The sequence below is a fragment of the Echinops telfairi genome, unplaced genomic scaffold (assembly GCF_000313985.2).
Source record: "Echinops telfairi isolate 266 unplaced genomic scaffold, ASM31398v2 ScPeMD7_7458;HRSCAF=8496, whole genome shotgun sequence".
Lineage (NCBI taxonomy): Eukaryota > Metazoa > Chordata > Mammalia > Afrosoricida > Tenrecidae > Echinops > Echinops telfairi.
The window spans coordinates 26,561,496-26,574,583 of NW_022111358.1; the positions used below are offsets into that span (position 1 = coordinate 26,561,496).

The following is a 13,088-nucleotide window of genomic DNA, read 5'->3' on the forward strand; positions in this document are numbered from 1 at the left end:
TGGTGGCTGCGTCGCCGCGGTCACCCGATACGCCGGCCCGCCGCCCGGGACTCGGGTTGCAGCAGGAGGAAGGGAGGTTAGACAGCCTGGTGGAAGCGGGGGGAGGGGCGGTGGCTTGGAGTCCAGCCTCCTGTCCCCACCCGCTAAGGCTTGAGGGGCAGCGGGTGTCCTGCCCCCTGCTTCCCTACCTTCCCAGAGCACACAGCCCGTCCTCACCACTCCACCCCACCTCCTGCCCCCTGCCCCCTGGGATCTCAGCTGTGCACCTCGTCCCTTCCCGAACCTTAATTCCCAGGGGAAGCTGGGTGGTCTGGGATACCTCACTTTCGGAGCTGCCCTGTGATCCTGCCTTGCTGTGTGCCTGTAGTTCTGGCTGAACCTCTCTGATTCTGCACTTTCTGAGTCTCAGGCTCAAGCCTGAAGGACAGGAAGGGTGGTCCTAGGTAACCATCACGTGATGTCAAGCTCCCAGACACAAGCACTTCTCCTGACCATTAGGACACACTGCACTGAGCGCCGCTTCCAGTTCTGCGCTTTCCTTCCTCAGAGCAGATCCTGATGGGGGCAGCCTAGAACCCGTGGTCTAGCACACACCAGGTCCAGCCTTACTCCTCTCTTTCACCCCAGCTCTAAGACGCTCTGTCTGGGGAGGGCCTCCACCCCATAGGCATCCCTCCCTGTCTGGACTCCACTTTGGCTCCCATCATGCACTGGGCCACTAGAGATAGGTCCACACCACTTGCAGTCCATCCTTGGAGGAAGACACATCCTTGTTCCCCTGAAACTCAGCCAAGAGTCTGAGGGCCAGGAAGGGAAGCAAGTTGAATGCCCTGTGCCTGATGCCAAGCGTGCCAATCTGGTGCTAGACTTGAGTTACACTTGGCTCCTTGTCCTTTGCTATTTTGCTTTCTCTTAATTTCCCTGGAAAAAGTCAAGCTTTTTTACTCCTCTTGAAGGAAGCAGGCTGTGAGGAAGGGAAGCTGGAAGCCCCATCCTACTCAATGGACTCCCTGCCCGCCACATCCTCAGCCTCCACAGTCAAGCTTTGCCAGCCAAATTCCCCTTGGAACTGCCCTCCTCACTCCCTGGAACACTGACTCCTGGCCCCTCAGGCCTTCTTCTCCCATGGTTGCGGACAGACCTGACCAGCCCTTTGGAACCTGTCTGAGCTAAGCTGAACTCCATCTTTCCATCAAGGAAACTGAGGCTTGAGGGGGGACAAGTTCAGAACAAGTGGTGACATACGAAAGTTCCCCTTAAAAATGTGAGGCTAAGCCTTGCATAAAGCAGGAGGGCTGGGGGGGAGTCATCATGAGAAGGGGGCAGGGGAAATTTGTGTCTGCTCAGAAATGGAGGGCTCAGAGTTGGGAGGTGGGGGAGGCTGGGTCAAATGATCTGCAGTGGGGCTGGGAATTGAGTTCAGGGCATGAGACTCCTCAAAGGGTATGGGGGTGCTCCTATTTAAAAGAGAAAGCAGTGGGTGGGGGGGCTGAGTATCCCCCTCAAAAAATTCCTTTTCCAAAGGCAAATCCTGTCACAGGTTTGGGGAGGTGGTGGTGGGGAATTGGATCATCACGGGAGATGCGAGTGCAGGACTGAGGGAGCTCCTGAGAAGGGTGAGGGATCCTAAATAAAGGAGAAAGGGGTGCAAAACAAAAATCCTGGGTATCCCCCCTCCACAAAAAGGTGGGTGACTCACCTGGGCCGGCTGGCCAGCCCCGGAGGGGGCGGAGTCGCCATGGAGGTGGGAGCAGAGGGAGCTGAGGAGGCACGCGGGGTCCACGGTCCAGCCGCCAACCTGTGTGTGCGAAGCGGGGTACACCCCATTAGGGGGAACGGGCAGGAGCCGCTGGGGGACTAGGAAAGGGGGGCAGGGGCATGGCTGGGAGAGTCTTAGCACAGGGCTCACATACAGTGTGACCAGAGACACTGGCCCATCCCTGACCTGAGCTGGGGTGGATTCCAGGCACTCCTGTCTCCTGTCAGATTGGGGGTCCCCTGAGCCCAGGGCCAGTCTTCCCCCTGACATCCTTTCCTCCAGTTCTTAGCGAAAAGCCCCTGTCTAATCTGCCAGGGAGCTGTTCCAAACCTGCCCCCTCCTTCAATCTTCCTCCTCTCCCTCCTCTCTGAGGGATCTCCTTGCCTCTCTGAGACGGGAACTGATACTCCATTCAGCAGGAGTGGCCTCCACCCCAGTGTGCACACTTTCCTCCTCTCCTACCTCAGGAAGCAACTTCCTTCTCACACCCCAAGATCAAGCCACACCTAAGCCTCAAAGGCCATCCTCCAGATCCCCTCAAGACTTGTTTCCCATGTGTGTCCCTCTCCCCTCCTCTCTAATTTAACCACTGGGCCCACAATCACCCCCTGAGCCAACACTAGGCTGAACACTGACCACAGCATAGCCAAGCCAAGCCCACGGTGTGACCACTCACAATCAGAGGGAGGATGCCTGAATGAATCGTGGGCTGGACGTGCAAGCCACCAAGCACCTGGACTCTGATTGGCTTCAGAAGTAAGAACTGGGCGCCAACTCTGAGCAGTGAACTTGGCAGACATGGTGCAAAACTTGTAGACAGGCCTACCTCTTCCCTCCCAGATCTGCTGCCCCTTGCAGCTACTGCCCTAGCCGCCTTGTCTTTTCCTGGCCAAATTCTCAGACAGGTTGGACAGGTCTGTGGTCAGCTGATTCTCCTCAGCCTCAAAAATTAAGCCTTTGCCTCCCCACGGCATGGGGCGTGTGCTCTTAGCTCCTGTGGACTCCAGAGCCTATCATCCCCAACAGTTGCTCCTCTCCCTCCCGCCCTCTTGACTCCTGCTGGCTCCCACTTCTGGGCCTTTCTCCTCTCCCTCCGGGAAGCAGAAGGTCCAGGGCTGCCCTCTGAGTCCAATTTGGGCCCTCCCCCTTCATGCTACCTCTGGTGACTTCTGGGGCCTGGAGTCCTGCTTCCACTTGGTGCCCAGTGCAAGCCCCACTGCCTCCTCCAATTCTCTCCCTGATTCCTCCACCCACCCCCAAATATTTCCCCAGCCCAGCCCCCTGTTTCTCTCTAAGGCACCAACAGCTCCCTGCTGCTCAGTTTTTCTGTCACTGCCTCTTAGACGCAGGCAGCAAACAAGCCTTGCTCAGTCTACCCTCCAACCTCCAAACATCCACCCTTTCCCCTTTGTCCCTTCTGTCCACTTCCTAGTCACCACACGAAAACCACCCCACTCTCACCCCTAGCCATCACATCTGGATCCACTTCTTCAATCTGTTCCCTCACCTCCCTCACCTGCCTCTTAGCCAAAGCCTCTGGCCCAGCCTGGTGGGGCTCAGAGCTCCCCCTCAAATGGACTGAGGCTTTTGTCATGTAACTCCTCTTCTCTACCCAAAGTGACAAGTGCTTCCTCCATGCCATCCCCTCCAGGAAGCCTTCCCTGACTAGGCCTGCCTTAGAGATCTCCCCTCTCAACTGACTGGGCCCCTCAGATTCAAGTTTGCCCAGCCTTCTCTCAGCTAGATGCCCGGCCCCAGCCAGAGCACACACAGAGGGAACCCAGGGACAAAGGGCTCCCTGATGGATAAGGGGCCACATCTTCTTCATCTACAACTAGGCCCTCCTCGGCCCCCTCTGGGCCCTGCTTCCAGCAAGATTCTGGGACTGGGGGCTGGGAAAACATCTGACAGAACAGAGTCGACATCAAAGGGGCAGATAAAACTAAACAAAACTCATTGCCATCAAGTTGATGCTAACTCATAACAACCATCTAGAACATCTAAAACTGTCCTCGTGCATTTCCCAGGCTAACTGTTTCAGGAGTAGAAAGCCTTTCTCCAATGAAGCCACCGGTGGGTTCGAGCTGCTAACCTTGCAGTTGGCAGCCCAACTTGTAACCACGAATGGCACCAGGGCCCCTCTAAGGGGTAGATAAGGCACCAGAAATGCTCCGTGTGTGTCCTTCTTCCTTGCAGAGGGAGCAGGGTGCAAGTACACCTCCCCATCCCCAGCCCCTCTCATCAGAGCCTGGAAACTGGTGTCATGGCAAGACAAGTAGGGGTGGAGGTCTATTCCCCCAGCCATGAATGAAAGTTGCCACCCTTCCCCAGAGCCTTCTCCCAGACAGGACAACACCTGAATCCCAGGGCTCAGCACACCCAACCCCACTGCCAACTCTCGCCCTCGTGTGGCTGTAAGCAGACGGCAAGTCCCAAGCAGACGGCAAGTCCCAAGAAAGAACTTCCCTATGGACAAGAAGGTCGCACTGGATGGAGAGAATTATTCAGGAACTCAGAGATCTGGGGTGGGTTCAAATGGTAAGTCTCCCTCTCTATAAAAGGAGGCAGGTGTTGGCCAGAGGCAGGGCCCTGTCTCCTCTCTGAGCCTGGCTGGTGACAGGAAAGAGGCAGAGGCACACAGAGACAGCCTCTTGTGCCAAGTCACAGGGTGAGTCTTGGAGCAGGGAGCAGCCAGGAGGAAAGCTGGGGGCCCCGTTCATTCAGGGACTGCCAAGAGTCACGCTCCTGAGGCTCCCTGTCCTGACCTTCCAGTGGGGGCCGGGTCACAGAGGTGTCATCTCGACCGTCGCCACTCCACCACCCGTTGGACCCTCAGACACTCAAGGCCTCAGCCCAGTCGCCAAAACTGCCCTTCCAAGCCCTCCCTTGGCCTCCAAGACACTCCTTCCCGCCACTCGGCCCAGTCCCGCGCCGAGTGACAGAGGCCCGGCTCCCTCGGACCAATCACATGCTCCCAACGCCAGGCCAGTAGGCAGAGGATGCAGGCTGAGCTCCCGTCCCTGCCCTCCCCAGCTGCAGAAAAGGGCCAAACCTGGGCAGCCGCCCTGGAAGGACGGCTCGCTCATGCCCCCATCTCAGCTCCAGACGCCTCCAGAACTGGAACGAGCCTGGGAGTGCGGCGTCCGGCCCTGTCCCTGCCCGCCGCGCCCGCGCCCGCGCGCTCACCTGCTCGCGCATCCGGTCCTGCTGGCCTCGCAGGGCCAGGGCGTGCTGCGGGTACTTGCTCTTCAGGTGGTCCATGAAGGCATCGCGCTTGCGGTCGGCGTCCGCCTTCTGCAGCCCGCTGAGCGCCTCCAGGCTCTGGGCCGCGATCACCGTGTGCCGCCGCTCGGACGTGTGCACCAGCCCCACGTTAGAGAAGCGCCGGCCCCCGCTCCCCCCGCCCCCCAGGGTCCGGTACTCCCTCGGGTACTCGGCATCATCCGCAGACAGCATGGGGGGGCTGCTCCGCTCCGGATCTAGGAGAGGGGAGAGGGGCACGGCAGGGTCACGGCGTGCCCGGCCGGGGGCTGCCCATCCCCCGCCAGCGCTCTCTGCAAGTCGGGGCGGGCTGGCAGGGGGGAGGGGAGGGGGTCAGGGCTGCCCATCCCCCTCTAAGGGATGAGAGGAGGAGGAAGGGTGGGGAGGGACCCTAGAGCTCCTAGGAAGGGTTGGGAGTCAGGCCAGGAACCAGCGCAGGCTTGCTGGCATCTGGGCGGCTAGTGAGGCCAGGGCTGGGATCAGGAGGGGGCGGGGCTGAGTGTCCTGGCCACCTGTCTACCAATCTCGCCCGCCCTTCCTCCTTCTTAACGCGGGTGGGCCCCGGTGAGGAGGGGGCTGCTCCTTTGAGAGGCTTTCTGCAAACCTACGGAAGCAGGCTGCACTCTTCCTTCCCAGGGAGGAGAGTTCAGGCCCGAGCTGCGCTAATCTTCGGGCCGGGAAGGGGGCGGGGCTACGCAGGGGGACTGGAATGTGGGCTCCGTCCACGCTGGCCTTCTCCAGGGGCACAGAGGCCCAGAGCCTGGGGCACGGGACCCCCTCTTCCCTCCCTCCCCAGAGACACAGATGGACGGACAGGACAGGCTGGGCACAGTGAGCGATGGACTGGGGACAAACTCAAAGGAGGCACAAAGCGGACAGAACAGCTCACAAGCCCTTCCCCAGGGGTCCTCCTCCCTCCTTTCCTCTTCTCCCCTCCCCCTTCACATACACGCTCATGACCTAGGAGGGACGCACAAAGGACAGGACAAAAGAAGCAAAAAGCAGAGAAAGGCCGGGGGTGGGGTTGCGGTCGGTCTCCACGCAGAACTCTAAACCCCTTCTCAAACCAAATGCCCCTCCAGTCCCCAGGCCCGAGGGAGCTCCACTCCCCCCTGACCCAGGCCCTATTGTTGTCCCCCTTCAGCCTCAGTGGGGGCCATGCTATAGCCCAGCAGTGACCAGGGGCCTGGGGCCACCATGCCCTCTGGGGTGGGAAGAATTGTTGAAGTGCACTTCAGCCGTGGTCCTGGGTCAAACCCTAGATTTTCCCCACTCCCAGACTGACACCCCGCCCCCTTGCACTGTGATTCCCCCCACACCCTCAGCCCCACAATCCTCTGACTCCAAAATGCACTCCCACAGTGCAGCTGAGGACCAGGACGGGGCATCCGAGTTGCCACAGACACAGGCACTCACACCCACACTGCAGGGCAGGCTGGGGTGACGAGGAAGAAGCTGGGAATTCTGGGACGCAGCCAGGTTCTTTTAAGTTCAACCTCCCACCCCTCACCCTCCCTCCACACACCCACTGTTCACCAATGGCTGGGTGGGCTTCAACCCCATGACCAACCATAGGAGGAAAGAGAAGACTTGCCATGTCCCAGGAAAAGCCACCACGGCCGCTGCCCCCAACATACACACGCCACCCTGGGCTAAGGCTGAAAATGTGTCCCTTGGAGGGGCAGAGCCCAAGGAGGCCCAGCACCTCCCACACAAAACAAGGAAAGCGTAACCTAGCTTCCATGGACACAGAGTCCCACAGCTCACAGGACCTGCCCACCATGCTCAGCGTGATTGCCTGAAGCCTGACAGTACCTCTGCCAGCTGTCAGATGCTCCAATCCCCATTTCCATGGTAGAGCCACCAAGGACAGCCCCCAAGCCTCACCGAAAGTGCAGGCTCCATTGGACTTCATGAGAACAGGAAGTGAGATAAGGTTTCCTTTTATTTACACACCTCGAGTCCCCCCACCCCCTGCTCTGCACTTTATATGTGTAGCTGAGTTTGTTATTGGCACCTTACAGGAGGAAATACGGGCTGGCCCGTTTTTTACATCCAAAGTGAGCTGAGTTAAAGAAAAGCAATCCTGAGCTAATGTAATTTCAGATCTGGAGGAATCCGGGAAGATGGCCCTGACTGAATGAGACCAGGAGCCACCTTCACAATCAATAGCCAGTTCCTGCCCTGGAGGAGCACGCGGTCATCTCCCAAGGACTGGGAACCTGGCACAGGGTGACGAGTGGGTGTGCAGAAAGGAAACCTGGTAATAGATCCAGACAAAGGGATGGGATGTGGTGCTCGGGACACTGAAGTCACAGGCAGGCGGCTCACACCTGCTGCCCTCCCTTTTTGCTGCCCTCCCCACCAACTGGGCAGAGGGAGGTCCTCCACTGCTAAGGACCCTGGACACTCCATAGCGCCCTCTTCGTCCAGGCCAGGGTAGACGCTGCCCAAAGCCCGGAGGCTGGGCCCCAGCCCTGCCCAGATCAGAGGGACTGCCTCTCCTCGCTCCAGAGAACCAGGCTTACTACGCCGTCCCAGGGTTCTGGACACATACAGGTGTCCACGGGACAGGTTTCCAATTCTCATTTTCCAGCTGCTTCCTCCTGACCCTTCTGGACCCAAAGAATTGTTCTTCCCTCCCCTTCCCCCCATCTCCCACCCCTTCCCCACACACTTCTGCAACACTTCCTTTTCTAACTTGTGTGTGTGTGTGGGGGGGGTCCAGCGTGATGGATGAATGAGACCATTTACCAGCGTGGTGGGCAGGGGTCTGGGGAGACCCAAGGGGCCCTCCCACCAACTAAGCACCAGGAAAAGCAGATGGACACAGGTGGGGAGGGGCTGCAGAGCAGGCCTAAGCAGAGAGCAGAGAACAGCCACCAAGGGCTCACCTGGAAGGCCCCTCCCCTCCCTCGGATGCCCACCCATTGATGAGAAAGAACCAGGTGAGGTAGGAAGGAGACCACTGGGAACCAGGGGGTGGGGTGCAGGTTAGGAGACAAGACCCTCTGTAGGAGGAGGAACTGGTCTGCTTGGCATTCCTTGAGATCCAGGGTTCCTTGACCCGAGAGGGAAACTGAGGCTCAGAGAAAGGAGGTGGAACCTGGATGAACCCTGCCTCCCTGCTCCCTGTGGGTGCTCAGCATCAGCAGGGCCTGATGGCACAGGGGAGACTAGCCTGGGCTTCTGGGGCCTCTCATATGGGATTCTTATTTGAGGGGCTGGGGGCCCTCCTAGTGCCTTTGGGAGGGGAGGCTGGCCTCCTGGAGCCACTTTGGGCATAGACGTTCCTGGCTTCACCTCTGAACAGGCCCGGGCACTGGGCACTGGAAGCCCAGGGCTGGGAGAAGGAATGCAGGCCAAATGCAGTGGGTGGAGCCATTCATCTATTCACTCTACTACAAATCTCCTCCTCTCTGAGCCTGAGGGCACTAATCTGTAAAAAGAGGTCTTTAACCCCTCAGCCACACCCAGGCTCTTGGTTAAGAAGCTAGAGTGAAAATAGATGAATTGAAGACATTCCTGGCCAGGCGGCTTATTGAAGCTGGCAGGATAGGCCCCCTCAGTGTGCTCAGGCAACAAGGAGGAGCAAGCCCTCAGCAAGCCCACACCGCAGCCCTGGTCCCCACGCAGCCCTGGTCCCCGCAGCCCTTGTCTGTACCACCGAGTGGATTCTGACTCACGGGACCCTTTACCTCCCAGAGGGTTTTGTGGATGGTCATCTGTACAGAAGCAGATCACCATGTCTTTCTGGTGGCTTCAAACCACCGGCCTTTGGCTTAGCGGGTAGCTGCATACCCACAGGGCCACCAGGGCTCTTTCTGCCCTCGGTGGGCAGCCCAGTGAAAGGCCGGATCAATTCCAATCTAGTAAGCAGCAGGCCTGGGCCTGCCTGCACAGATCAATGCTTCCTGCTCAATCGCAGGGAGGCAATCAGGGGTCAGGCAAGAGGGTCCTGAAGGGAGATAGGGCCATGACACCTTGGGGGAGGGGGGGCAGAGGTCTGGAAGGAGCTACACAGACAGGGCTTGGGTCTATCGAGGGAGGAACTTGGGGGCTGAAGGATTGATCCTAAGGTAGAGAGGCAGAGGTAGGAGAAAAGCAGAGCAGGGATGTATGGGGGGCTGTGGGGGACTGAGGGAAGGCGCTGGAAAAGCCAGAGATAGGGGAACCTTTCCCATCACCCCAGGGGCCCCTGGTGTGCAACCCAAACCCCCAAGCACCAACAACTCACATTCACCAAGTCACTTCTAACTCATAGAGACCTTTTAGAACTCCCTCCTTGGGTTTTTGAGATTGCATGTTTTTTAAGGGAGTCCAACGGCTTCTTCTTTCTCTCCCGAAGCAGCTGAAGGTTTAGAACTGCTGACCTTGCTGCTAGCAGCCCAACCTGGAACCCGCTACAGCACCAGGGCTCCTGGGGCACAGCCCACTAGTTTTTGAGACAGAGATTCCAGCTGCAGGGGAGCTGCCTGGATTGGCGAAGCCAGCTCTGCTCAGAATGCGGGGGGCGTGGCGACCAGTGTTGGGGGGCGTGGGGTGGGGGGAGTCCCTTCAGCCTCAGCTCAGCTTCCCGGGTCTTAGAAACACAAGCATGGAGGAGGAAGTAGCCCACGGCGGCGGTGTGGGGACTGGGAAGCTGGTTGCCCCTGGCGGCCGGCTGCGGGGCAAGGCGCAGGTGCTCAGAGATTGGCATTGTTAGTTGCTCCACGCGACTCCCGATTCCACGCTTATTTATGGCTGGATTTATTTTTATCCTCGCCTGCATTCTTTTACATGAAATCATGGAAACGCGGGGTGGCAATTAAGGTCCCAACGCTTCAGTGACATCAGCTCAGAGGCCGTCTCCTTCGTGTGTCCTCTTCCCCCTCCCAGGGACATCTTCACCCTCAGATGTCACCATCTCCTGTCCTCTGGCCCCTGCTGGGCAGCGTTCACACATGACATCATCTTCAGAGAGAATGAGGAGCTGAGAAGAGGGGGCGGGGAGAGGAGAGAGAGCTGAGGGAGGGAGGGGGGGAGGAAGCTAAGGGGGAAGAAAAATGGGGAGGGGCGAGTAAGAACTCCAAGGAGCTGGGAGCGCAGGCCCTGTTGCCCTCTCTCAGGAGGCTGAACCAGCGACCCCTGCCCTGGGGTGGGGGCTACAAGATCCTCACAAGTGTGCCCTCTGTGCGACCAGCAGTAACCCATGGGGGCGGGTAACCTTGGCAGGAGGGAGGGCAGGAAGCACTCTCGGGAAGACACCCGCTCAGGGTGTCTACAGGTCTGGCGTGGGGGCTGCAAGCCCACGAGGATTGCTGGTGGTGGAAAGGGCAGGGGCAGGGCGCCTGGAGATTGCTGGGAGGCCCCTCAGTGCCTTGCCCACAGCGTGCGCACCGCACTGGCTCCCCCAGCCCCACGCCGCGACCAACGGCAGCTGCAGCCCCAGGAACCCCCATCACCCAGGAGGAGCCCTGAGGCGCTGCCACCATCAATTGTGCCTGATAACTCCATTCTGCTGGGTGCCCGCTGCAGCCACAAGAACACTATGCCAGGAGGTAGCAGGCCAGAGGACAAAGGTCACCTGGGGACCAGAGGACCTGAGCCCTCTCCAGTGTCTGGGTGTGGCCCTGGCTCTGGACCCCACCCCCCACCCCTCACCCCTCACCCCTCCTCACCCCCCAGCCCCTAGCTGGGGGTCCTGAGAGCAGAAACCCATCTATGTGTGTGTCTGTTTTCTGAAGCCATCCTTTCCGCCCCACACCACAGCAAAGCCATTTTCTGGGCAATTGCCTTTCTGTAAACATTCCTGTGTAATATCCCCCCAAATTGCTAATGCCCAGCACCCTGTTGAGTCTTCCTGTCACTCCAACAGGAGCCTGGGAGGTTGGGGTGGGGTGTGAAGGCAACACAGAGGGGAGGAAGCAGCTGGACTGAGCTTTTGATGGGTTCAGGCCTTGCTCCCAACAGAGCCTGGGGTGTACCAGGAACCCCTACATTTGAGCCTCTCCTGAATTAGCATTCCCTGACAGCCTGGCCCGACACCCCTGGGAGTCAGGCCTTCTCTGGAAAGCAGGTCTGGGCCAGAGTGAAGAAGGAGTGAGAGGTAGCAGGAGAGGGGTCCAGGGGAGGGAGGGCCAGAGGGCAGGGCCGATGTGACTGGCTGGGCGAGGAGGGAGAAGGAAGAGGATGGTGAGACAGCAGAGAGGACTTCCTATGAAGAAGACGGGCAAAGCCAGGCAAGTGGACATCAAAGGGGCCCCAAGGAAGCCTCCACAAATGTGTGAGGGAGGATAGGGAAGCAGGAAGAAGCCGACTGAAGCCCACCCCACCCCTGCCCACACCTTAGCATGGCAGCAACAGGGGGAGAGGGTAGACAAGGAAGAGAGCGGCAGTGTTGGGCGACACCCTCTAAGCCACGGCCCAGGCCCTCCCCAGTGATCTACAGGACCAAGGGCAGGGTGATCCTCCTTAGGGTGCAGTGAGGGGAAACTGAGGGCCAGGAAAGTGTGATTGAAACTGGTCACAGCAGGCTCCCTTCCCCCAAGCTGGGTCTATGAGCCTGTGGTGGTCTACCCCAGCGAGCCCTGCTGCCACCATAAGCCTCTGGGATGGTAGGTAGGCAGACTTGGGTGGGAAGGGCAGGCAGAGGCACAGAGGAACCTGAGCAGAGTAGATGCAACAGAGGCAGGGGTGCGGCCGGGAGCTGCCAGTCACCACAGCATGCAAGCAGGTAAACACAAGCCAATTTGCACAGATTTAAAACCCACCGTAGGCCACTTGGTTGGTAAAGGAGTTGGAATCTAATTAAAGGACCTTATCAGGGCTAGGAGAGGGGAGCTCACCTGCCTGGGAGGAGCTTGAAAGTGGGGGCTAGGTTTGCCTACCACCAACAGAGCTCTGGGGCTCCCTGCCAAGCAAGGAAAGAGAGATTTTGAGTGTGTCAGGATCTCTAGAGGTGGAGGTAGACACTGCCCAGTTAGATGCCTCCTCTGCCAGCCCTGCCTTCTCTCCCATCCCGTGGCAGATGCGGTCCAGCTGCCTCTGTCCATTTGCTCAGACTGAGTGCACCCCCAGAGCAGGGCCTATGTCGCCCATCACACTAAGGGTTCACCTAGGGCAGACAGGATGCCCCCTAAGGGCAGGACTTGTGTCTTATCTCTGATGAGGGACTAGTGTGGGACCCGGTTTACCTTATTAGTTGAGGGATCCCTCAGGACAAGGCTCTCGTGTCCTCCCTAACACTAAGGAAGGAGGTGCCACTCCACCCAGACTGGGTAGTCTTCAAGGACAGAAGCAGGTGGGGGGAAGAGATCCAGGAGTCACCTCAGGTGTCTGGGGTGCGGGGGAGGGCTGGGGTGGGACAGGAAAAACGTGCAAAACTCCCTGCCCACTCTGCCAGCAGCCCACTCACAGAACAGTGGAGTCTTGGCTTTGTTCTGCCTGTAGCCCACCCCCACCGCACCCTCCCCACCCCAGCTCTCCAGCCCAGAAGAGGTGCGGCCTCCCGCAGCAATGCTGATCTCTCAGCTTGGAGCATGTTCCTTGCATAGTATCCTGCTTGACTTTCTCCCACCAAACGCCTTCCCGAGGAGCCCAGGGGCCAAACCTCACAAGGGCTTCCGCAGCTGAAGGCGGGGCCAGAAATGGAACTCAGGTGTCCTGGCCCCCAGGGACAAGGATTTTTCCACTCCGCTCTGCCACTTCCCAGAAACCAACTGCCAGGGGAGCCCTCTCCAGGCCATGGCCCCAGGAGAGAAGACAACTGTCTCCTTAGGAGAAATCAGCCAACCAGGGCCGGTGGGCCTGTCGGTTCTGACTCAGAGCGACCCTGCCACAGTAAGGGAGACCGTCCTGGATCCCGAAGGAAGAAAGAAGGGTGGGGAGGCATAGCCCAGCAGCACCCCAGCCCAGTGGGATGCCCCAGGCAGTATCCTGACCCCTCTCCACAGACAAGCCCCACTTTGCCCCTCCCTGTCACAGAGCCAACCAGCCAGGCCTTGGCCTCAAACTCCAGATCTGCAGCTCCCCCACCGATTCGTACCTCCCCCCACAGTCCTGCAGCTCCCCCCACAGACATGCAGCT

General features: G+C 59.1%; 1 protein-coding gene across 1 annotated transcript in view; it reads right to left on the bottom strand.

Annotated features, from left to right (window-relative positions):
- The window catches only part of SRCIN1 (SRC kinase signaling inhibitor 1), a 72,694-nt gene that overhangs the window by 42,648 nt on the left and 16,958 nt on the right, over window positions 1-13,088 (bottom strand). Inside the window, 2 exon segments of the mRNA XM_045299328.1 lie at window positions 1,700-1,798; window positions 4,946-5,238. Of these exon segments, the coding sequence (XP_045155263.1) occupies window positions 1,700-1,798; window positions 4,946-5,238 (392 nt within the window).